This window comes from Triticum aestivum, chromosome 1B (genome assembly GCF_018294505.1).
Source record: "Triticum aestivum cultivar Chinese Spring chromosome 1B, IWGSC CS RefSeq v2.1, whole genome shotgun sequence".
NCBI classification, from domain to species: Eukaryota; Viridiplantae; Streptophyta; class Magnoliopsida; order Poales; family Poaceae; genus Triticum; species Triticum aestivum.
In genome coordinates this window covers 415,170,615-415,193,687 of record NC_057795.1, presented here as the reverse complement: position 1 = coordinate 415,193,687, position 23,073 = coordinate 415,170,615, and the positions used below count along the sequence as shown (strand labels likewise).

The 23,073-nt window shown below is 43.4% G+C and overlaps 1 protein-coding gene across 1 annotated transcript; it reads left to right on the top strand.

The window, feature by feature from the left end:
* Window positions 1-333: 333 nt before the first annotated feature.
* Window positions 334-5,462, top strand: LOC123128072 (T-complex protein 1 subunit epsilon). Its single transcript, XM_044547988.1, has 9 exons — window positions 334-662; window positions 953-1,271; window positions 1,402-1,750; window positions 1,888-2,020; window positions 2,097-2,149; window positions 2,813-2,915; window positions 4,355-4,521; window positions 4,595-4,708; window positions 5,037-5,462. Exons 1-9 carry the CDS (start codon window positions 464-466, stop codon window positions 5,205-5,207), a joined length of 1,608 nt encoding a protein of 535 aa, XP_044403923.1. The 5' UTR covers window positions 334-463; the 3' UTR covers window positions 5,208-5,462.
* Window positions 5,463-23,073: the final 17,611 nt, after the last annotated feature.

Genomic DNA, 23,073 nt, shown 5'->3' with positions numbered 1-23,073 from the left:
AAGCATGCGTTAGCTCCCACGCAAGCGTGTAGTAGTCGGTGTAACACTTATCATGCTTGGCGGCGAAGGTACAAGGGTAGTTTAGGAAGAAAACACGCGGATGACGGGCCAGGTGGACCGGTCGCTTCAAAAGTTCTTCAAACAGATTCGTGGGATGGTGACGTGGGTCTCCGACGCGCATATCTCGTCTACGGTTATGAGTTTTTTTTTCCTTTTAGCAACGGTTCCCGGTTTTATTCGTGGGACAAAAAAGAAGTCAGCCCATCTATCCAGCCCGGCCCATACATCCATCGATGAAGCCCATATCCTTTTGGATGTTTCGTGAAGGTTTTTTTTTGCCTAAGCCTCACAAAGATCGCCGGTACGCCCGCTTGCCGCCCTCGCGCCGCCTCCTCCTCCCCCGGTGCGATCCGACCCTTCTAGAAGCGCCGCGCGCGCGTCCCGTCCATCGGCGCCGCCGGCCATGTCGCTGGCGTTCGACGATTTCGGACGGCCCTTCATCATCCTGAGGGAGCAGGAGAGCAAGTCCCGCCTGCGGGGGCTCGACGCGCACAAGGCCAACGTCGCCGCCGGCAAGGCCGTCGCGCGCAGCCTCCGCACCTCCCTCGGCCCCAAGGGCATGGACAAGATTCTCCAGTCCCCCGACGGCGACGTCACCATCAGTAACTGCTCCACCGCACTCTCTCACTCCCCTCGCCGCTCCGCTTCCTGATCTTAGCCTAACCTGTTCCTTTTTCTTTGCGGGAAAACTTAAGGTTCTCGCATGCGATCTGGCCCTTGCATCGGTTTCTTCGAGGGCTAGGGATTTTGGTGTGTGCTACGCAGTATCTGTCCAGAGTTCTAGATGTCTGTAGGGCTGTTAGTTCCGTTGGAAATTACTTTGATTTTATACCTATAATAAAATAAGGGAAGTTCGGGTTTCTGAATAATTTTCTCCCATATGATTTTTTAGCAAATGACGGAGCGACGATCCTGGAGCAAATGGATGTTGACAACCAGATTGCAAAGCTGATGGTGGAGCTTTCCCGTAGTCAAGACTATGAAATTGGGGATGGTACTACTGGGGTGGTGGTCCTAGCAGGGTCGCTCCTGGAGCAAGCTGAGAAACTGCTAGAGCGTGGTATTCACCCGATTAGAATTGCGGAAGGATATGAAATGGCTTCCAAGATAGCTTTTGATCACCTTGAACATATCTCCACTAGGTTTGAGTTCACTGCTGCAAATATAGAGCCCTTGGTGCAGACCTGCATGACAACTCTGTCCTCAAAGATGTAGGTCAAAGATATTCACTCTTAACTTCTCAGTTATGCAACCAATGTTTTGATCTGCTAGGAAGCAGGGTAGATTCAGTTTATATTTCTCTCCGTTTGTCTAATTGGACCCGTCATTCTTAAACTGCAGTGTTAACCGTTGTAAGCGGATGCTTGCTGAGATTGCTGTCAGGGCAGTCCTTGCTGTTGCTGATTTGGAAAGGAAGGATGTAAACTTGGACTTGATTAAAGTAGAAGGTAAAGTTGGTGGGAAGCTAGAGGACACTGAGCTAATATACGGAATCGCTGTTGACAAAGATATGAGCCACCCACAAATGCCAAAGAGAATCGAGGATGCTAATATTGCCATCCTTACCTGCCCATTTGAGCCCCCAAAGCCCAAGACAAAGCATAAGGTTGACATTGACACTGTAGAAAAATTCCAGACGATGCGTGGACAAGAGCAGAAATGCTTTGATGAAATGGTTCAGAAATGCAAGGTAAAGGCCTACAAAATTTCAATGTATTTTATAGTAGGGCAAAGTCATGATTTTGCACAAAGTTTATTTACTTTGCATCGTATCATGGTTGATTTCTTAATATAAGTACTTAAAGATTTGTTTGTATACACTTGCAGGATGTTGGTGCAACCTTAGTTATCTGTCAATGGGGTTTTGATGATGAAGCCAATCATTTGCTTATGCAAAGAAATCTGCCTGCTGTCAGATGGGTTGGTGGTGTTGAATTGGAATTGATTGCCATAGCTACAGGTTGATATGAGTACCTCTCCTTGTGAACTTGAATGTCTTATAAATACACTATCTAACATTTTAAAACTGACTGCAGGGGGGCGTATTGTTCCAAGATTCCAAGAGTTGACTCCTGATAAGCTTGGGCAGGTACAACTGGTTTTGTGCTCTTTTTTGTACACAAAGAATAATTTTTTCTGATAATGTACACAAGTAATATTAAATATGCATGGATTGGTGCCGGCTGTATAGTCGGGTGTCTAATTTTAGAACCCCAAGTATGTGAAATCTTAAGTAGCTGAGACTACAGAGCATATGCGGAGACTAGCTATTAATTTGTGGGAGTTTTTGTCTGTATACGTAGTTACGTACTTTCTATTATTTCTTAATAGTATAAGTGTATCAAACAATTTAAGAAGTTAAAACAGATAAGTGATACTCCCTCCAATCCGAATTAATTGACTCAGCGTCTATACAATGTCCAGTAATTGTTAAGATGTCCGCTGACTTTAATTAGCCACATGTGGGTTTGTGAGGGTGACTTGATTGACCTCAGGACAATAAACTAAAAATTGAATGCTCAACAATGTTAATCTTTACGTGTTTCTTGGTAGTTGAGTAGGGTTGCCACTTCTCTCTGGTGTAATCAATGCGTTCCTTCAGCACCTAGCAATGAGGATGTTTGCCATCAAGATACCATGCAAAAGTAACATATTCTTGAAAGTAATCGTAATATAATTATGCTTGTTTAAAACTGTACCATACTACTTGTATCTCATGTCGTTTGCTTATCTGCATACTTTGCTGAAACAGGCTGGATTGGTTAGAGAGAAGTCATTTGGAACAACAAAGGATCGAATGCTTTGCATTGAGAGGTGTGCAAATTCCAGAGCTGTAACTATCTTCATCCGTGGCGGTATGTTCCAATGGATAATATCTCTTCCTTCTTGTTCGCATGTGCATATCTCACATCCTTTATTAGGTCATCTGTGCTTGTACCTTCAACCAATCAGTGATCAATCTGTCCATATAGTTGAGATACTTTTGTGTTGCATACAGTCAGTGGCGGAGCTAGAAACGAATTGTTGAGCGGGCCAAGCTAAAGAAGGACAAATGTTTTTCCAAATTTTGAATCATTGGCATTCATCAGTACCTTCTGTTCCATCTTTACAAGATCAAATGAGTACAAATATATAAAAGAAAAGCTATACCAAAATACAGTTTCATTAGACTATTTTTGTTAGTCATTACAGGAGTTTTTGAAGACATCAGATATTGAGTCACATACTACAAATTGGTTTAAATTATTTGTCCTTTTAAAATCTATAACAATGCCTTTGCATAGAATTTAAACAACATATCTCCAGTGAATTATTTATGCTACCACACGAATAGACGACGACCTCAGTCGAATTTAGGAGAAGGAAATTGGAGATGATTCATAGAAATCATTCACCTGTGAGCCAGCTTACAAGGATTCAGACTGCTAGCTGAGTGGCCTGTGGGTCGTGGCCTCGTGAATCGGCCAACTGGCTGGGAGGCGGCTGAAGTGTGCGGTGTGTCGGTGAGCGGTGGCTGTCTGTGTGGGCCGACAGCGGGCGGCTGCACCATTGCTGACTGCTGCACGTCCTTATTTGTGGTATGGTGTGAAGCAGTTTCGCTGTGGCTGGGCTGATACCTGTTATTGCTATGTGTAGTGTTGTGGGCTGGCTAGGTATATTTTTTTCTCTCCTGTGCTGGGCAGGCCACGGCCCATTCAGCCTTGCCGAGGCTCTGCCAGTGCATACAGTGCAGACAATTTTACTAGTGTTGGCAGTATCCAGATACGTGACAGTTTCACTGTTCCGCACCCAATTGTCGAATCTAGTGTACTTGCATAATTTTAGTTATTAATAATCTTGCATAATGGCAAATTGTGCACTGAAATATATGAGAAATTTCTTTGTAACATTCACTTCCCCATTATGAATACAATTTTTATGATACTATTGGTTTTTAATTAGGTCATAATTTGTGAGTACTTGGTCCTATGACCCATTGTTGTGTTGGGTACATTATCAGATCATAGTTTGAGAGTACCTTGTCATACATAACCAGTTGGATTTGTAGAATGAGTACAAAATATTCATACCGTTCATATCATCATGATTGTATGATGCACCATCGAGCTGTGTGTTGCTTTTCCTTGAAGAATTGTAGGGTTTTAAGACCTCATACTGTAGCAGCAACCCAACCAACTATGCTAAGTAGAAAATGATTGATTGTCACCGCTAGTATTGATTTTCAATATGTGCACTAGCTAAAAGATAAATTGCTTTTGGAGTTTCCATGATAAAGCCAGCAGCTACCATGCAGGCAACAAAATGATTATTGAGGAGGCCAAGCGAAGTATTCACGACGCTCTGTGTGTGGCTAGAAATCTGATCCGCAATAACTCTATTGTTTATGGTGGCGGCTCAGCTGAGATATCTTGCTCTGTTGCTGTCGAAGCTGCAGCAGATCGATATGCTGGAGCCGAGCAGGTAACTGCTGAGTTTCAACAGCTAAGTTGCAACAAGATGCAATATCGTTTCATCGTGTTCTTTGTACTTGCAGTATGCAATCAGGTCGTTTGCTGATGCGCTGGATGGGATTCCACTAGCCTTGGCTGAAAACAGTGGTTTGCCACCTATTGATACGTTGACTGCAGTAAAATCTCAGCAAATTCAGGTATTATGTTTCTGTTGCCTTACTCCCCAGTCTGCTCTTCTAATAGGTAGCAATATTTGTTCTTGATGATTCAATGTAACGTCACTTGTCCTTGTACTTATAGTCGGATGAGTATGTGCGCAAATCCTAGTGTTTTTGTGCTTGTGATATAGAAGTGTTACTCGAGGCCAAGGCACACAATACAGTATGTGCTTGCACAATCCTACCAATTCTATTGCTTAATGGCGTCAATGCAGCATATTTTATGCTTTTTTAGAAGCTGATTTGGATGTCTCGTTTCACATTGGAGTAACATGCATGTGATTCTGACCCTTTACCACCTCTGCAGGAGAACAATCCCTACTGTGGCATCGACTGCAATGACGTTGGGACCAACGATATGAGAGAACAGCACGTCTTTGAAACCCTGATTGGCAAGCAACAACAGATATTATTGGCAACACAGGTTGTGAAGATGATTCTCAAGATCGACGATGTTATCACGCCGTCAGAGTTCTGAGTACTGATGATGTTGCAAGCATGGGCAACTGTGCTGGATAACAAGCCATCATTATACCATGCAGCATTGCTGAAGCAGTTGGATTGGCCACTTGCTTGTACCTTGGGCCTATATTTTGCTTGTGACGCTTGCTGAAGACCTTGGTTTCTGCGTTCTCACATCTTGTTACATGAATAATGAACAATCTCTCTTTTTTCTGTATTTTCCGATGCTTAGTGCTTTAGTCTGAGTGCCTTCTACCATTATTTATTTATTCATCAGTGTACCAATTGCATTTAATCTGTTCTGCTACAGGGGAAGTATGCAGAAATATGAAAATACACGATAATAGGTTGGTCACTTGGTGGGGTTCACTTGGCCTAGCCACTCAGGTGTACTCGTGCAGTAAGCCCTCCATTTAAAAGGCCATGAAAAGTATTTCCCTACAATATTCACAGAATATACTAATGAACTGAATGTTTATGTTAACTAGACAATACTTCTTGCGTTGCTGTGCAAACTGGTTGTAATATATTTCAATAAAAGGCTGTATAGATATGGGTTATTGTGTTTCAAAGTAATAATATGAGAATTGAAATTGAATATAACATGTTATTACTTTAATAGGAGTAAAATGTTTCAGAGTAATAATATGTATACAGCCTTTCATTACTTTAAACACAATAACTCGTATGTTTAACTCATACTATGTATACAGCCTCTCATATGAGTTAAACATAGGAGTTATATGTTGTATATACAATTCTCAAGGGGAGTATGATTTAGTATATTTGCTGTATAGTTGTAAAATGTTTATTAGATGTAACTGGTATAACAGGATGAAAAACTTTTTATCGTGCATGGCTACATGTTAGACTTTTTGAATTATGAGGTGCACGTATGGCCCTTGGGACTTATTTGGTTGTTGGGGAGGGAAAACCGAGGGTAGTAAAGCTCTAGGAGAGATTTTCATGTGCTCATGAGGTCCTCTCTCGCAATGGGGAGATATCACTGGTGCCATTTGGGCAACATGGGGAAGGGCAGGGAACCGTGACGAAGCAACCAAACTATATTAGAGATATCATGAAATCAAATCGAGTAGATGCAAGGAAAGGGATGGTGAAGAGGGGTTGTATGTGCTCATCGGCTTTGAGAATGGTGGAGCTAGGGTCGGGGGGAGAGTGGCGGGGAGGGGGAGAAAGGAGATCGTGATGCAAGGTTGCTTGCGTATAGTCGATTTTGAGCTGGAGGGAGAATCGACGCTACATCATCACTGCTCACAAGAGGAAGGCGACGGAGGAGGTGAGGGGGATCATGAGTCATGAGGCGAAGGGAGTCATGTTCGCACGAGCGATAGGGCGTGTTTAGTTGCTTGTAACTATTTTGGTCTCTTTGTATCCGTGGCTGAGCCTCATGGAGATAATACGAACTCGAAACCATGTTCTGCACTTTGTTTGGCTGCATGCCTTGCATCACGAGGTTCGTTTGATACACGAGTTTGGTCGGCTGCGCTTAGGCTAATAGATGTGAAGATGTGAAAACATGGCTTTTGGTTGTCCATGGTCTAATGTTGGGGACACCCTTCTCACTAGTGGTGCCATTACCACACATTTACACTACATAGGCAGTATCAAATAAACATCGTGCAATACAAAATTAACATCATATCACTCCTACCCACTAAACAAGTGGCAGTTCGTCCTAGCCCAAATGGCAGTACAAATTAACAGCCATATGGCTCCATGGGGGAAATATTCATCAATGTCAATAAAAGGGGAAGTTCACCTTCGTCGCCTTCTTCTATCCATGTAGTAGTCAGTATCATCTGTCACTCCAATAAAATCATGTCATGGTAACGATGGCCCGCGCATGATGGAGACGAGGAAGACGAGATGGAGATGAAGGGGACAAGCAGCTCATGGAGGGGAGGAGCACGTCTCGGTGCCGGAGATCTAAGCTGTTGTTGCCTTGTATTGCAGATCTCAGTCGCCATCTCTGGTGGAGATGGTGGGAAGATTGAGGCTCTATTGGTCCTCCCGCTAGAGGTGAGTGAGTAAAAGGGGGTGAGATGTCGGATTTCGTGCCATCCTGGGCATGCAGATTTGGGTCTCCCGCTTCTGACTGTTCTTAGTAAAAAAATAGGCCCAACTGTGCGGCGTCCACTCACCGCAACTTTCCTTTGCACCCCCGCCGTCGCGCTGCAACCCCCGCCACCAGCCATCCCCGTTCTTGATGATCATCAACACAAAAATACCCACCCATGTTGCACCCCGGCCACCCTCGCCAGCGCTGGTGACCCACCGACAGCCACAAATTTGACGTAGCAAGGACCAAAGCGGCGGTGCAAGGCAAGAATCTCATTGAGCCCGCCTCATCGCTAGCGGTGGTCGCCGTTTGCTTTGTCGGCACCACCATACCGTCCTTGTCCCAGTTTTCCAACAAACGGGATCGCCGACCAAGGCGATAGAGAACATGACGACTACCACAAAAAAGTAAGAAGGATGTGGTTGCTAGGAAGCTCCCTCCTCGGTGTCCTGGCGGCATAGACGACTACTTTTGTGCCTGCTACAGCCCCACCACCACCCCCTCCACCTCCGACCTCTGATGTCTATTACGTAACTTTTCTTCTTGTAGACTTTGTTGGGATTCCAAGCACAAAGTTTTATAGGACAACAACAAATTTCTCTCAAGTGGATGACCTAAGATTTATCAATCCGTGGAAGGTGTAGGATGAAGATGGTCTCTCTCAAACAATCCTGCAGTCAAAATACAAAGAGTCTCTTGTGTCCCCGACAAACCCAATACAGTTGTCAATTGTATAGGTGCACTAGTTCGGCGAAGAGATGGTGATACACATGTAATATGAATAGTAAATATAAGTTTTTGTAATCTGAAATAATAAAAACAACAAGATAACAAATAGCGAACAACGAGCAAAGCGGTATATCAATGCTTAGAAACAAGGCCTAGGGTTCATACTTTCACTAGTGCAATCTCTCAACAGTGCTAACTGATACGTCTCCAACGTATCTATAATTTTTGATTGTTCCATGCTGTTATATTATCATTCTTGGATGTTTTACAATCATTTTATATCATTTTTGGTACTAATCTATTGACATAGTGCCCAGTGCCACTTGCTGTTTTCTTCTTGTTTTTTACATCACAGGAAATCAATATCAAACGGAGTCCAAACGTAGTGAAACTTTTTTGGAATTTTTTGGACCAGAAGACATCCAGTGGGCCGAAAAAGTACCGGAGAGGGAGCCCGAGGAGGGCACAAGACACCAGGGCATGCCTGAGCCCCAAGGCGCACCTAGGTGGGTTGTGCTCACCTTGGTGGCCTCTCACACCGCCTCTTTGCTCTATAAATACCCCCAATATTCTAGAAACCCTAGGGGAGTCAACGAAAATTAATTCCAGCCGCTGCAAGTTCCAGAAATACCAGATCCAATTTACACACCATCACAGAGGGGTTCATCATGTCCATTGGTGCCTCTTCGATGATGCGTGAGTAGTTCTTTGTAGACCTACGAGTATGTAGTTAGTAGCTAGATGGCTTCCTCTCTCTCTTGATTCTCAATACAATGGTCTCTTGGAGATCCATATGATGTAAGTCTTTTTGCGGTGTGTTTGTTGGGATCCGATGAACTTTGAGTTTATGATCAGATCTATGTTTTTATCCATGAAAGTTATTTGAGTCTTCTTTGATCTCTTGTATGCATGATTGATTATAGCCTCGTATTTCTTCTCCGATACTTGGGTTTTGTTTGACCAACTTGATCTATTTATCTTGCAATGGGAAGATGTGCTTTGTGATGGGTTCGATCTTACGGTGCTTGATCCCAGTGACAGAAGGGGAAACGACATGTATGTATCGTTGCTATTAAGGGTAACAAGATGGGGTCTATTTCTACATAAATAGATCTTGTCTACATCATGTCATCATCCTTATTGCATTACTCCATTTTTTCCATGAACTTAGTACACTAGATGCATCCTGGATAGCGGTTCATGTGTGGAGTAATAGTAGTAGATGCAGGCAGGAGTCGGTCTACTAATCTTGGACGTGATGCCTACATACTGATCATTGTCTGGATATCGTCATGATTATTTGAAGTTCTATCAATTGCCCAACAATAGTTGTTTTCCCACCGTTTGCGATTTTTCTCGAGAGAAGCCACTAGTGAAACCTACGGCCCTCGGGTCTCTTCTTTAATATATTTGCCTTCGCGATCTATTTTACTTTGCTTTTATTTTCAGTTCTATTAAACCAAAAATACAAAAATACCTTGATGCACTTTATTTTATTTGCGCTCCATTTATCCTATCTATTACAACTTTATCCCATCTACTCGCCAATTTTTGGCCCGTTACACGAAAGGGATTGACAACCCCTTTAACACGTCGGGTTGCGAGTATTTGTTATTTGTGTGCAGGGGCTGTTTACGTTGTGTTGCGTGCTTCTCCTACTGGTTCGATAACCTTGATCTCATCACTGAGGGAAATACCTACCGTCGCTGTGCTGCATCATCCCTTCCTCTTTGGGGAAATACCGACGTAGTTCTAGCAGGCATCACTAACATAATTAAATCATATAACATCCCTCAACATGTGATAAAGAATCACTCCAAAGTTCTTATAAATAGTGGAGAACATAATATGAATTTTTGTAGGTAGCGAACCACCTCAAAGTTATCTTTCCGATCAATCTATCAAACCATCCCTATAAGTGTCACAAATAGCCCTAGAGTTCGTACTACAATAACACCATATGATATGCATGAATCAACTCTAATTTCACCTAGATACTCCAATGTCACTACAAGTATCCATGAGTCAATTATTCGATATGCATCAAACAATTTCAGTTTCATAATATTCAATCCAACACATAGAACTTCAAAGATTACCCCAAAGTTTCTATCAGAGAAAGTAGGGTGAAAAAGTGTATCAACCTATGTGCCTAGAGTACCCAAGTGTCACCTCAGGAATCCGCAAGTTTATTATCAAAACATATATCAAGTGACTCAATAGAATACCCATTATCACCATGAGTATCCACATGCAAGACATGCATCAAGTGATCTCAAATTCAATATTCAATCCTATAATAATGAAACCTCAAAGGATAAGACTCAATTCATCACAACAAAGATAAAGAGGGAAGACCACCATATGATTCATCTATATTAACAAAGCTCATGGTGTATCAACACTGTGCCCTATCAATAACACGAGAGAGGGATCAAACACATAGCTACTGGTATATACCCTCAGCCCCGGGGGTGAACTACTCCCTCCTTGTCATAGAGACCGCCGGGATGATTAAGATGGCTCCGATGATAATTTCCCTCTCCGGTAGGGTGCCAGGAAAGGGCTCCAGATGAGATCGTTTCGGTATGGAGGCTTGCAGCGGCGGCATGAAAGTTCTAGGTTTACTTTTGGGGGTTTCTGGATTTATAGAAATTCCCAACGTTGGAATCACGTCAATCGAAGTTATGAGGGGCCCACAAGCTCGGACGACACTCCCTACCCCCAGGGCGCGCAGGGTGAGCTTGTGGCCGCGTCATGGGTCTTCTGGTCCTTCCTCGAAGCTTCCAGGATCTCTTATGTTCCAAAAAAGTCGCCGTAAATTTTCGTGGCATTTGGACTTCGTTTGGAATGAATTTTCTGAAAAACCAAAAACATGCAGAAAACAACAACTGACACTGGGCACTAGGCTAATAGGTTAGTTTATGAAAATCACATGAAAGTGCACCAAAATCATATAAAATTATTGTAAACATGACATTCATACTTTAAAAATTATAGATACATTGGAGACGTATTAGCATCCCCAAGCTTAATTCCTGCTCGTCCTCGAGTAGGTAAATGATAAAAGAAATACTTTATGAAGTGTAAATGCTAGAATAGTGCATAAGTTTGATCAATGATAATTTCAATCACTTTTCCTAGCATCATAAACAACTCTTAAAACTGATCATGATGAAGTTCCAATCAATTCACATGCTATGATTCAAACAATGCATTCTCTTGAGACTTAACAACCTATGTTCTTAGCCACCAAACAATTATGATTCATTTTATTTTCAGAAAAGTCTAAGTAAGAGCTCCACATACTCAATTATCATATACTCCCTCCATCCCAAAATTCTTGTCTTAGGTTTGTCTAGATACGAATGTATTTAATACTAAAACGTGACTTGATACATCCATATCTAGACAAATCTAAGACAAGAATTTTGGGACGGAGGGAGTAGTATTCTAGCCTACAACATGATTGTAGCTAACACCCTCTTTAGAAAGAGAGAATCACATCTGGTGACTTTTAGTAGTGGCCAACACTCTAGCCAGATTGATTTCATCCTCTCGAGAAGAGAAGATAGGCGTGCGTGCCTAGACTGTAAGGTGATACCTGGAGAGAGTGTTGTACCCCAGCATAAGCTGGTGGTTGCTGACTTCCGCTTTCGGATTCGTGTCCAGCGGGATAAGCGTGCCAAGGTCGCTAGAACGAAGTGGTGGAAGCTCAAGGGGGAGGTAGCTCAGGTGTTCAAGGAGAGGGTATTTAAGGAGGGCCCTTGGGAGGAAGGAGGGGATGCGGACAATGTGTGGATGAAGATGGCGACTTGCATTCGTAAGGTGGCCTCGGAGGAGTTTGGAGTGTCCAGGGGAAGGAGAAGCGAAGATAAGGATACCTGGTGGTGGAATGATGATGTCCAGAAGGCGCTTAAAGAGAAGAAGGATTGCTTCAGACGCCTATACCTGGATAGGAGTGCAGACAACATAGAGAAGTACAAGATGACGAAGAAGGCCGCAAAGCGAGCTGTTGGTGAAGCAAGGGGTCGGGCATATGAGGACCTCTACCAACGGTTAGGCACGAAGGAAGGTGAAAGGGACATCTATAAGATGGCTAAGATCCGGGAGAGGAAGACGAGGGATATTGGCCAAGTCAAATGCATCAAGGACGGAGCAGGCCAACTCTTGGTGAAGGACGAAGAGATTAAGCATAGATGGCGGGAGTACTTCGACAAGCTGTTCAATGGGGAGAATGAGAGTTCTACCATTGAACTGAATGACTCCTTTGATGAGACCAGCATGCATTTTGTGCGGCGCATCCAGGAGTCTGAGGTGAAGGAGGCTTTAAAAAGGATGAAAGGAGGCAAGGCGATGGGCCCTGATAGTATCCCCATTGAGGTGTGGAAAGGTCTCGGGGACATAGCGATAGTATGGCTAACCAAGCTTTTCAACCTCATTTTTCGGGCAAACAAGATGCCAGAAGAATGGAGAAGGAGTATATTAGTACCAATCTTCAAGAACAAGGGGGATGTTCAGAGTTGTACTAATTACCATGGAATTAAGCTGATGAGCCATACAATGAAGCTATGGGAGAGAGTCATTGAGCACCGCTTAAGAAGAATGACAAGCGTGACCAAAAATCCGTTTGGTTTCATGCCTGGGAGGTCGACCATGGAAGCCATTTTCTTGGTACGACAACTTATGGAGAGATATAGGGAGCATAAGAAGGACTTGCATATGGTGTTCATTGACTTGGAGAAGGCCTATGATAAGATACCGCGGAATGTCATGTGGTGGGCCTTGGAGAAACACAAAGTCCCAGCAAAGTACATTACCCTCATCAAGGACATGTACAATAATGTTGTGACAAGTGTTCGAACAAGTGATGTCGACACCGATGACTTCCCGATTAAGATAGGACTGCATCAGGGGTCAGCTTTGAGCCCTTATCTTTTTGCATTGGTGATGGATGAGGTCACAAGGGGTATACAAGGAGATATCCCATGGTGTATGCTCTTTGCGGATGATGTGGTGCTAGTTGACGATAGTCGGATGGGGGTAAATAGGAAGTTAGAGTTATGGAGACAAACCTTGGAATCGAAAGGGTTTAGGCTTAGTAGAACTAAAACCGAGTACATGATGTGCGGTTTCAGTACTACTAGCTGTGAGGAGGAGGTTAGCCTTGATGGCCAGGTGGTACCTCGGAAGGACACCTTTCGGTATTTGGGGTCAATGTTGCAGGAGGATGGGGGTATTGATGAAGATGTGAACCATCGAATCAAAGCCGGATGGATGAAGTGGCGCCAAGCTTCTGGCATTCTCTGTGACAAGAGAGTGCCACAAAAGCTAAAAGGCAAGTTCTACAGGACGGCGGTTCGACCCGCAATGTTGTATGGCGCGGAGTGTTGGCCGACTAAAAGGCGACATGTTCAACAGTTAGGTGTGGCGGAGATGCGTATGTTGAGATGGATGTGTGGCCACACGAGGAAGGATCGAGTCCGGAATGATGATATACGAGATAGAGTTGGGGTAGCACCAATTGAGGAGAAGCTTGTCCAACATCGTTTGAGATGGTTTGGGCATATTCAGCGCAGGCCTCCAGAAGCTCCAGTGCATAGCGGACGGCTAAAGCGTGCGGAGAATGTCAAGAGAGGGCGGGGTCGACCGATTTTGAAATGGGAGGAGTCCGTTAAGAGAGACCTGAAGGATTGGAGTATCGACAAAGAGCTAGCTATGGACAGGGGTGCGTGGAAGCTTTCTATCCATGTGCCAGAGCCATGAGTTGGTTGCGAGATCTTATGGGTTTCACCTCTAGCCTACCCCAACTTGTTTGGGACTAAAGGCTTTGTTGTTGTTGTTGTTGTAGGGAGTAGTATTCTATGATTGCTACTAGTCAAAGCATATTTTTAGAACAAATAGTGTCCATCAAACACAGAGGAAGACATGACACTACTAGGGAAAAGCCTAGCAGTAGCGGGGGTCTAAGGTCTATTAGTAGCACGGGGCACCACGCTACTAATACGTTGCTACAACTAACATTTAGCAGTAGCGCGCTTCTGCCCGCGCTACTGCTATAGCTACTTAGCAGTAGCGCTGTCCATACACGCGCTACTGCTAAGTGGCTTAGCAGTAGCATTTTCCTGTTTAGCGCTAAAGAGCGCTACTACTATATTTTCACATATCTTTTTTTTGCTACATATTTGCGATGTTTTTGTACAGATTTTATACAATATCCTAATCATATCATAAACTGGCAATATGCTCATCATATCATACACATAATAGTCTCATCATATCATCCAACACAAATCATGTCGTCACATCATAATCATGATATAGCTATACAAGTTACATGGCATGTCTCATCATACATAATGTAGTACTTCTTGAGGCTTTGTATCCCTCTCTCGCACTAGCGTGAACCTAAACTAACTACTTTCTGCTTCGACTCTGCTATCTAACCCTCTCTGGCTGTCGCTCGGAAACCGGTACACCTGGGCCTGACACACCGGCCACTCATCGTATACTCCTGGCATAGCAATTCTTCGCCATCGATGATCTATGTACCTGCATCATCACATGAGTCGATAATATGCAACATATAAAATTGAGCAACAGAAAGAGACAAACTTGGCAAAAATAGAAGCAACATCTCATAAGCATAAATAACAAAGTTCATAGTACCCAAAATGCCATAACTAGAGTGATCTTCGCTAGTTGAGGAGGACGGTTTAATTACATCACGAATAAAGTTTCGTCATGCATAACTCAAAGTTTCGTCATAGAGAAAGTATGGACTAAACGGACACTTTCTCATATATCGTCAATCACTCCAACATGTCGTGCCATTCATCCAAGTCAGGAGATAGTTCCCGAGCGCAGTAAAAGGCTTCAGGTCGAGACGCTGAGGCGATACGCGTGTTCGGACGTCTTCTCGCGACATTTGCCCTTCTTCATAGAACATCCCTGTTTTTTTGACGACCTCCATGATGATTTGGGCAAGTTCATGCTGGATGTGATAGAACTCAGCTCGAAGTCGATGATCCGGGATATCTCCTAGGTTCTTTGCCCATTGCAGAATATGGGCATCGCCTAATCTAGGTGACATGCGAAGGTTCTGCTGGTCCCATCTGTACTCCAGCATGTGGTGGAGGACATAGAATCCATCACTAAGAGTACCACTTGGTTGCTGGATGCAGCAGAAGTCGGTCTTATGGCCGAAGGCGGGCACACAGTTCCTTGTCTTCCTGGTCGTGATCTCTCCACCCCATAGGCCATAGCTAAACATAGCATTGCCGAGAACAAAATTGATGTGGGTGTAATCCTTTTTCTTCATGTTCTTCGACGAGTCCAAGTAAAGAGTGTGGGAGAATCGGGGGTAAAGGCTGATGAGGATGGCGCGCCCGTGGCTGCGCAAAATAAGTACACCTCAAATTAGCCTCCACACGTGCAAATGAATGATTGAAATCGAAGGAAAGATATCTATGGATGACTTACTTGGGATGATAAGGCACGGGAATCGTCTCCTTGTCCTTATTGGCAAGTATGAAATCAACGATGTAGTTACTTGCGTATTCACGGTGCTTTGGGCAGACTGCCAAGAAGCCCTCGTGCATGAAGTACGGGTCAGCAACACAGATATAAGGTATCTGCTCAATCCTGATGATGTGGTTCATGTGCAAGGCAAAAAGGCGGAAAAACGTAAAATCCAGCTCTTTGAAGTGAAACATGTCGAAGATGTAATCGAATCGAAGGAATAACTTTTCCGCGGGGAATATGTCTACATACAATATTTTCTGCGGCACGTTAACCACCTAGAGCGGGTATCCTAGATTTTTCGAGGCGATCAGGCTTTTCTCTCTCCGCAGTACATCGTCAAGAAGTCTCCTTAGATCACCGTATATGGCCTCTACCACTGCCTTAGGTAGGAACGGATCACCGGGGATATAACATTTTGCCACACAGGGGATAGGTATACGGTCTTGAACCCGAGGCTGCTGAGTTGGCTGGATCCTAGAAGCAACTTTGTTGCCTTTTGACACGTCTCCAATGTATCTATAATTTTTGATTATTCCATGCTATTATATTATCCATCTTGGATGTTTTATATGCATTTATATGCTATTTTATGTGATTTTTGGGACTAACCTATTAACCTAGAGCCCAGTGCCAGCTTTTGTTTTTTCCTTGTTTTTGAGTTTCATAGAAAAGGAATATCAAACAGAGTCCAAACAAGCAAAAATTTATGGTGATTACTTTTGGACTAGATGAAGCCCACGGAGCATCGGAGTTGGGCCAGAAGAGTCCCGAGCCAACCACAAGACAGGAGGGCGCACCCTACCCCCTGGGCGCCCCCCTATCTTGTGGTTGACTCGGAGACCCCCCTGACTTGTTCCCGACGCCAACACCTCTTATATATCCCCAAACTTCCAGAACAGAACCTAGATCGGGAGTTCCGCTGCCGCAAGCCTCTGTAGCCACCAAAACTAATCGGGACCCTGTTCCGGCACCCTGCCGGAGGGGGGAATCATCATGGTGGCCATCTTCATCATCCCGGTGCTCTCCATGATGAGGAGGGAGTAGTACACCCTCGGGGCTGAGGGTATGTATCAGTAGCTATGTGTTTGATCTCTCTCTCTCTCTCTCTCTCTCTCTCTCTCGTGTTCTTGATTTGGCACGATCTTGATGTATCGCGAGCTTTGCTATTATAGTTGGATCTTATGATGTTTCTCCCCCTTTGCCTTCTTGTAATGGATTGAGTTTTCCCTTTGAAGTTATCTAATTAGATTGAGTCTTTAAGGATTTGAGAACACTTGATGTACGTCTTACATGTGCTTATATGTGGTGACAATGGGATATTCACGTGATCTACTTGATGTATGTTTTGGTGATCAACTTGCGGTTCTGTGACCTTGTGAACTTGTGCATATGGGTTGGCTCACGTTTTCGTCTTGACTCTCCGGTAGAAACTTTGGGTCATTCTATGAAGTTCTTTGTGGTGGTTTGAATAGATGAATCTGAGATTGTGTGATGCATATCGTATAATCAAACACGCAGATACTCGTGGTGACATTGGAGTATCTAGGTGACATTAGGGTTTTGGTTGAGGTGTCTTAAGGTGTTATTTTAGTACGAATTCTAGGGATGTTTGTGACACTTATAGGAATATCCCAATAGATCGATCAGAAAGAATAAATTTGAGGTGGTTTCATACCCTACAATAATCTCTTTGTTTGTTCTCCGCTATTAGTGACTTTGGAGTGACTCTTTATTGCACATTAAGGGATTGTTATATGATCCAATTATGTTATCATTGTTGAGAGAACTTGCACTAGTGAAAGTATGAAGCCCAGGCCTTGTTTCGAAGCATTGCAATACCATTTGTGCTCACTTTTATCGCTTGCTACCTTGCTGTTTCTATAATTTTAGTTTACAAAAACCTATATCTACCATCCATATTACGCTTGTATCGCCATCTGTTCGCCGAACTAGTGCACCTATACAATTTACCATTGTATTGGGTGTGTTGGGGACACAAGAGACTCTCTGTTATTTGGTTGTAGGGTTGTTTGAGAGATACCATCTTCATCCTACGCCTCCCACAGATTTATAAACCTTAGGTCATCCACTTGAGGGAAATTTGCTACTGTCCTACAAAACTCCGCGCTTGGAGGCCCAACACGAGTCTACAAGAAGAAGGTTGCGTAGTAGACATCATGTTTCCTCGATCTCTTCCTATGCTTCTTTGCTACTTGAAGTGAGCCTATAATACGTTAATCCTCCGGCAATTCAGGCACCAACTCATCACGCTCAAACCCTGAGTACTCATACTGCTAAGCCATCAATCCTCCATTGTTAGAGGCGCCGGTATTGAGATACTGAACAGGGTCATCGTCATCCTCGTCGATGGCATCATGCATTGCTTCTTCGACGGTGGCGACGTCATCAGCCACTAATGGAGCTTCTTCCTCACCCGGCATGATAGGCGACGCTAATTGGCTAGGTGGGGTGTTGGTGTTCATACCTTGCTGAGGCTGCTTGGTCGTGGGTGTGCTCCTGGCCGCCTCCAGACGAAGCAGACTCTTCGTCCACAATAGGACCCAACGCTTGCAATCGCCAAGCCGCCGCGGGGTCTCGTCTTCATCTCCCCCTAGTGCTATCGGAGGAGCCAAATTCTCGTGGCCCGGTTCGACACTGGCCACGAAAACCTTGAAGACGTCAGGGGGGACCGACCTGCTGTGGAACAATTGTTCCTTCGGCTTCATTATCGTCGCCTTCCCCACGTCCACCTTCTGGACGCTGATGGTGTACAATATAGTGCACGGGGTTACGTCAGCCTGCAAAGACATGTCTGCAACGTGAGACATCCGAAAGGCAATGGAAATGGGAGATTATACATATATTAAAGAGGGCCGGTGTGACAGGTACCGTGAGAGTGTCGAGCTCAGCCAAAGACGAAGCACCGCCGAGCACGTCCGAGACGGAGGACGGGCTGCTATGAGCAGGTGCGGGAGCTGGTGCAGGAGCAGGTGCGGGAGCCGGTACAGGAGTCGATGCAGGAGCAGGTGCGGGAGGAGGTGCTGGTGCAACACTAGTCGAGCTGCTCCCTAAGAAGTTGGAAAGGGGAAAGTCCGCTACATCCTTATTTGGATTTTGCTTGGTCCAACTGATGATAGCCAGAACCGAGACACTATACGAAGCTGCAATCTCCTCTTTTGCGGCAGCTACCGCTGCTTTGACTGTCTTAGCTAATTTCTTATCAACCGCAATCGCAACCTTCTTGTCGATGTTTTCTTCATTTAACATCAGTCTTTCCTTTCTCTCCTCCATGGTCTCACGGTAGTACTTCTTCCATGTGGCGCCGTCTCCGACGCCGTGCACGCGCCCATATGATGGCCGAGTGTCCACCGGGAGTCCTTTCAATATGTTCATGGACCGGTTGAATGGGGTGTCCCACTTGGGCCTCGCCAACGCCTCAGACGGCGAGTCGCTTTTGGCCGCAATCCTGTGCTGCTCTTCCCACAAAAGGAACCTGGACCGTTTACAAATGTGACTAAAAGTGTAGTCTAATACGTCTCCAACGTATCTACTTTTCCAAATACCTTTGCCCTTGTTTTAGACTCTAACTTGCATGATTTAAATGGAACTAACCTGGACTGACGCTGTTTTTAGCAGAACTGCCATGGTGTTATTTTTGTGCAGAAATAGAAGTTCTTGGAATGACCTGAAAATCCATGGAGAGACGTTTTGGAATTAATAAAAAATATTGGCGAAAGAATCAGCATCAGGGGGGCCACACCCTGTCCACGAGGGTGCAGGGCGCGCCCCCTGCCTTGTGCCCCCCTGGTACTCCACCGACCTCAACCCCAACTCCATATATTCACTTTCGGGGAGAAAAAAAATCAGAGAGAAGGATTCACCGTGTTTTACGATACGGAGCCGCCACCAAGCCCTAATCTTCCTCGGGAGGGCTGATCTGGAGTCCGTTCGGGGCTCCAAAGAGGGGAATCCGTCGCCATCGTCATCATCAACCATCCTCTATCACCAATTTCATGATGCTCACCGCCGTGCGTGAGTAATCCCATCATAGGCTTGCTGGACGGTGATGGGTTGGGTGAGATTTACCATGTAATCGAGTTAGTTTTGTTAGGGTTTGATCCCTAGTATCCATTATGTTCTAAGATTGATGTTGCTATGACTTTGCTATGCTTAATGCTTGTCACTAGGCCCCGAGTGCCATGATTTCAGATCTGAACCTATTATGTTTTCATGAATACATATGAGTTCTTGATCCTATCTTGCAAGTCAATAGTCACCTACTATGTGTTATGATCCGGCAACCCCGAAGTGATAATAATCGGGACCACTCCCGGTGATGACGTAGTTTGAGGAGTTCATGTATTCACCAAGTGCTAATGCTTTGGTCCGATACTTTATTAAAAGGAGGACCTAATATCCCTTAGTTTCCAATAGGATCCCGCTGCCACGGGAGGGTAGGACAAAAGATGCCACGCAAGTTCTTCTCCATAAGCACGTATGACTATATTCGGAATACATGCCTACATTACATTGATGAACTGGAGCTAGTTCCGTGTCACCCTATGTTATAAATGTTGCATGAGGAATCACATCTGACATAATTATCCATCATTGATCCATTGCCTATGAGCTTTTCACATATTGATCTCTGTTTAGTTCTCTGTTCCCATTGTTACGATCACTACAAAACCGCTACTGTTACTTTTGCCACCGTTACAGTTACTTCCATACCACTTTGCTACTAAATACTTTGCTGCAGATATTAAGTCTTTCGGGTGTGGTTGAATTGACAACTCAACTGCTAATACTTGAGAATATTCTTTGGCTCCCCTTGGGTCGAATCAATAAATTTGGGTTGAATACTCTACCCTTGAAAACTGTTACGATCCCCTATACTTGTGGATTATCAAGACTATTTTTTGGCGCCGTTGCTAGGGAGCATAGCTCTATTCTTTGAGTCACTTGGGATTTATATCTGTTGATCACTATGAGGAACTTGAAAGATGAAAGAACCAAGATTTTTCCCTCAACTATGAGGGGAGGTAAGGAACTGCCATCTAGCTCTGCACTTGATTCACCTTCTGTTATGAGTAAATTTGCGACACCTACACCTGCTATTGATTCTGATATGTCGCATGTTATTGATGATGCCACTTCTGCTATGCATGATGCTTATGATGAAACTACTTATGTGCTTGATAATACTATACCATTAGGTGAATTTCTTGATGAACAACTTGCTAGGGTTAGAGAGAATGAAATTATTGAAAATGATGATATTGATGAAAGTGATGATGAAGATTCTCCCCCTAGATATGAATTGCCTGATGTGCCTGAGGGTTATGTTATGGATGAAGAAACTGCCAGAGACCTTTTTGCTCGCAAAGATAGATATGATCTTAAGAAACTGTTAGCTAAGATGAAAGAAAAGTCTCTGAATGCTAGAATGAAATATGACCCTGCTTCTCCTACTTCACCTATCTGCATTTCTGATAGGATTATGATTTCTCTATCAATCCCGAGTTAATTGCTTTGGTTGAATCTGATCCTTTTTATGGCTATGAATCTAAAATTGTTGTGGCACATCTCACTAAATTGAATGATATAGCCACCCTATTCACTCATGAGGAAAAATTCGTTATTATTATATCCTTAAGTTATTTCCATTCTCATTAAAGGGTGATGCTAAGATATGGTTTAATTCTCTTGCTCCTGGCTGTGTGCGTAGTCCCCAGGATATGATTTATTACTTCTCTGCTAAATATTTCCCCGCTCATAAGAAACAAGCTGCCTTAAGGGAAATATATAATTTTATGTAAATTGAAGAAGAGAGTCTCCCACAAGCTTGGGGGAGGCTTCTCCAATTACTTAATTCTTTGCCTGATCATCCTCTCAAGAAAAATGAAATACTTGATATCTTTTATAATGGACTAACCGATGCTTCCAGAGACCACTTGGATAGTTGTGCTGGTTGTGTTTTCAGGGAAAGAACTGTTGAGCAAGCTGAATTGCTATTGAATAATATATTAAGCAATGATAATGATTGGACACTTCCCGAACCAATTCCTAAGCCAACTCCGAAGAAAAGGGGTATTCTATTTCTCAGTCCTGAAGATATGCAAGTGGCAAAGAAATATATGAAAGAAAAAGGTATTAAAGCTGAAGATGTTAAGAATTTACCACCTATTGAAGAAATACATGGTCTTGATAACCCGACACATGTAGTAAAGGTAAATTCTCTCTATGGATTTGATGAAGGTGATATTCCTTGTTATAAGTCTGCTAGCCAATACTTAGATGAGTTTGATAATTTTATTGTTAAACAAGAAAACTCCAATGCTTATGTTGGTAGACAATTGAAACCTAATGCTTATATGATTGAACACTTGAGTGATTATATGTCTAGAGTTAAAGGTGACCTTAAGCTTATTAGTAAACATGCATCCATGGTTACCACTCAAGTAGAACAGGTGCTTAAGGCATAAGATGAGTTGCTCAATGAATTAAATAATAAGAAAAAGATAATGCCGTTAGAGTTATGACTAGAGGTGGTAGAATGACCTAGGAATCTTTGTATCCTGAGGGCCATCCTAAGAGAGTTGAGCAAGATTCTCAGAGAACTAATGTTGATGCACCTAGTCCTTCTAAGAAGAATAAAAATAAAAATGATAGGACTCTGCATGCTTCTAGTGAACCTGTTATAGACACAGCTGAGAATCCCAATGACAATTCTATTTCTGATGCTGAAACACAATCTGGTAATGAACATGAACCTAGTGATAATGTTAATGATGATGTTCATGTTGATGCTCAACCTGGTAATAACAATGATGTAGAGATTGAACCTGCTGTTGATCTTGACAACCCACAATCAAAGAACCAGCGTCATGATAAGAGAGACTTCGTTGCTAGGAAGCACGGTAAAGAAAGAGAACCATGGGTTCAGAAACTCATGCCTCTCCTAAACCATCCAAGAAAGAGGATGATGAGGATTTTGAGCGCTTTGCTGAAATGATTAGGCCCATCTTTTTGCATATGCGTTTGACTGATATGCTTAAAATGAATCCTTATGCTAAGTATATGAAAGATATTGTTACAAATAAAAGAAAGATACCGGAAGCCGAAATTTCCACCATGATTGCTAATTACACTTTTAAGGGTGGAATACCAAAGAAACTAGGAGATCCAGAAGTACCAACTATACCATGCTCCATTAAAAGAAACTATGTTAAAACTGCTTTATGTGATCTTGGAGCCGGTGTTAGTGTTATGCCTCTCTCTTTGTATCGTAGACTTGATTTGAATAAGTTGACACCTACTGAAATTTCTTTGTAAATGGCCGATAAATTAACTGCTATACACATCGGTATTTGTGACGATGTGCCTGTTGTGGTTGCAAAGGTTGCTATTTTAACGGACTTTGTTATTCTTGATATTCCCGAGGACGGCAGTATGTCGATCATCCTTGGTGGACCTTTTCTAAATACTGCAGGGGATGTTATTTATTGCAACAAAGGCAATGTCACTTTTCATGTTAATGGTAATGAGC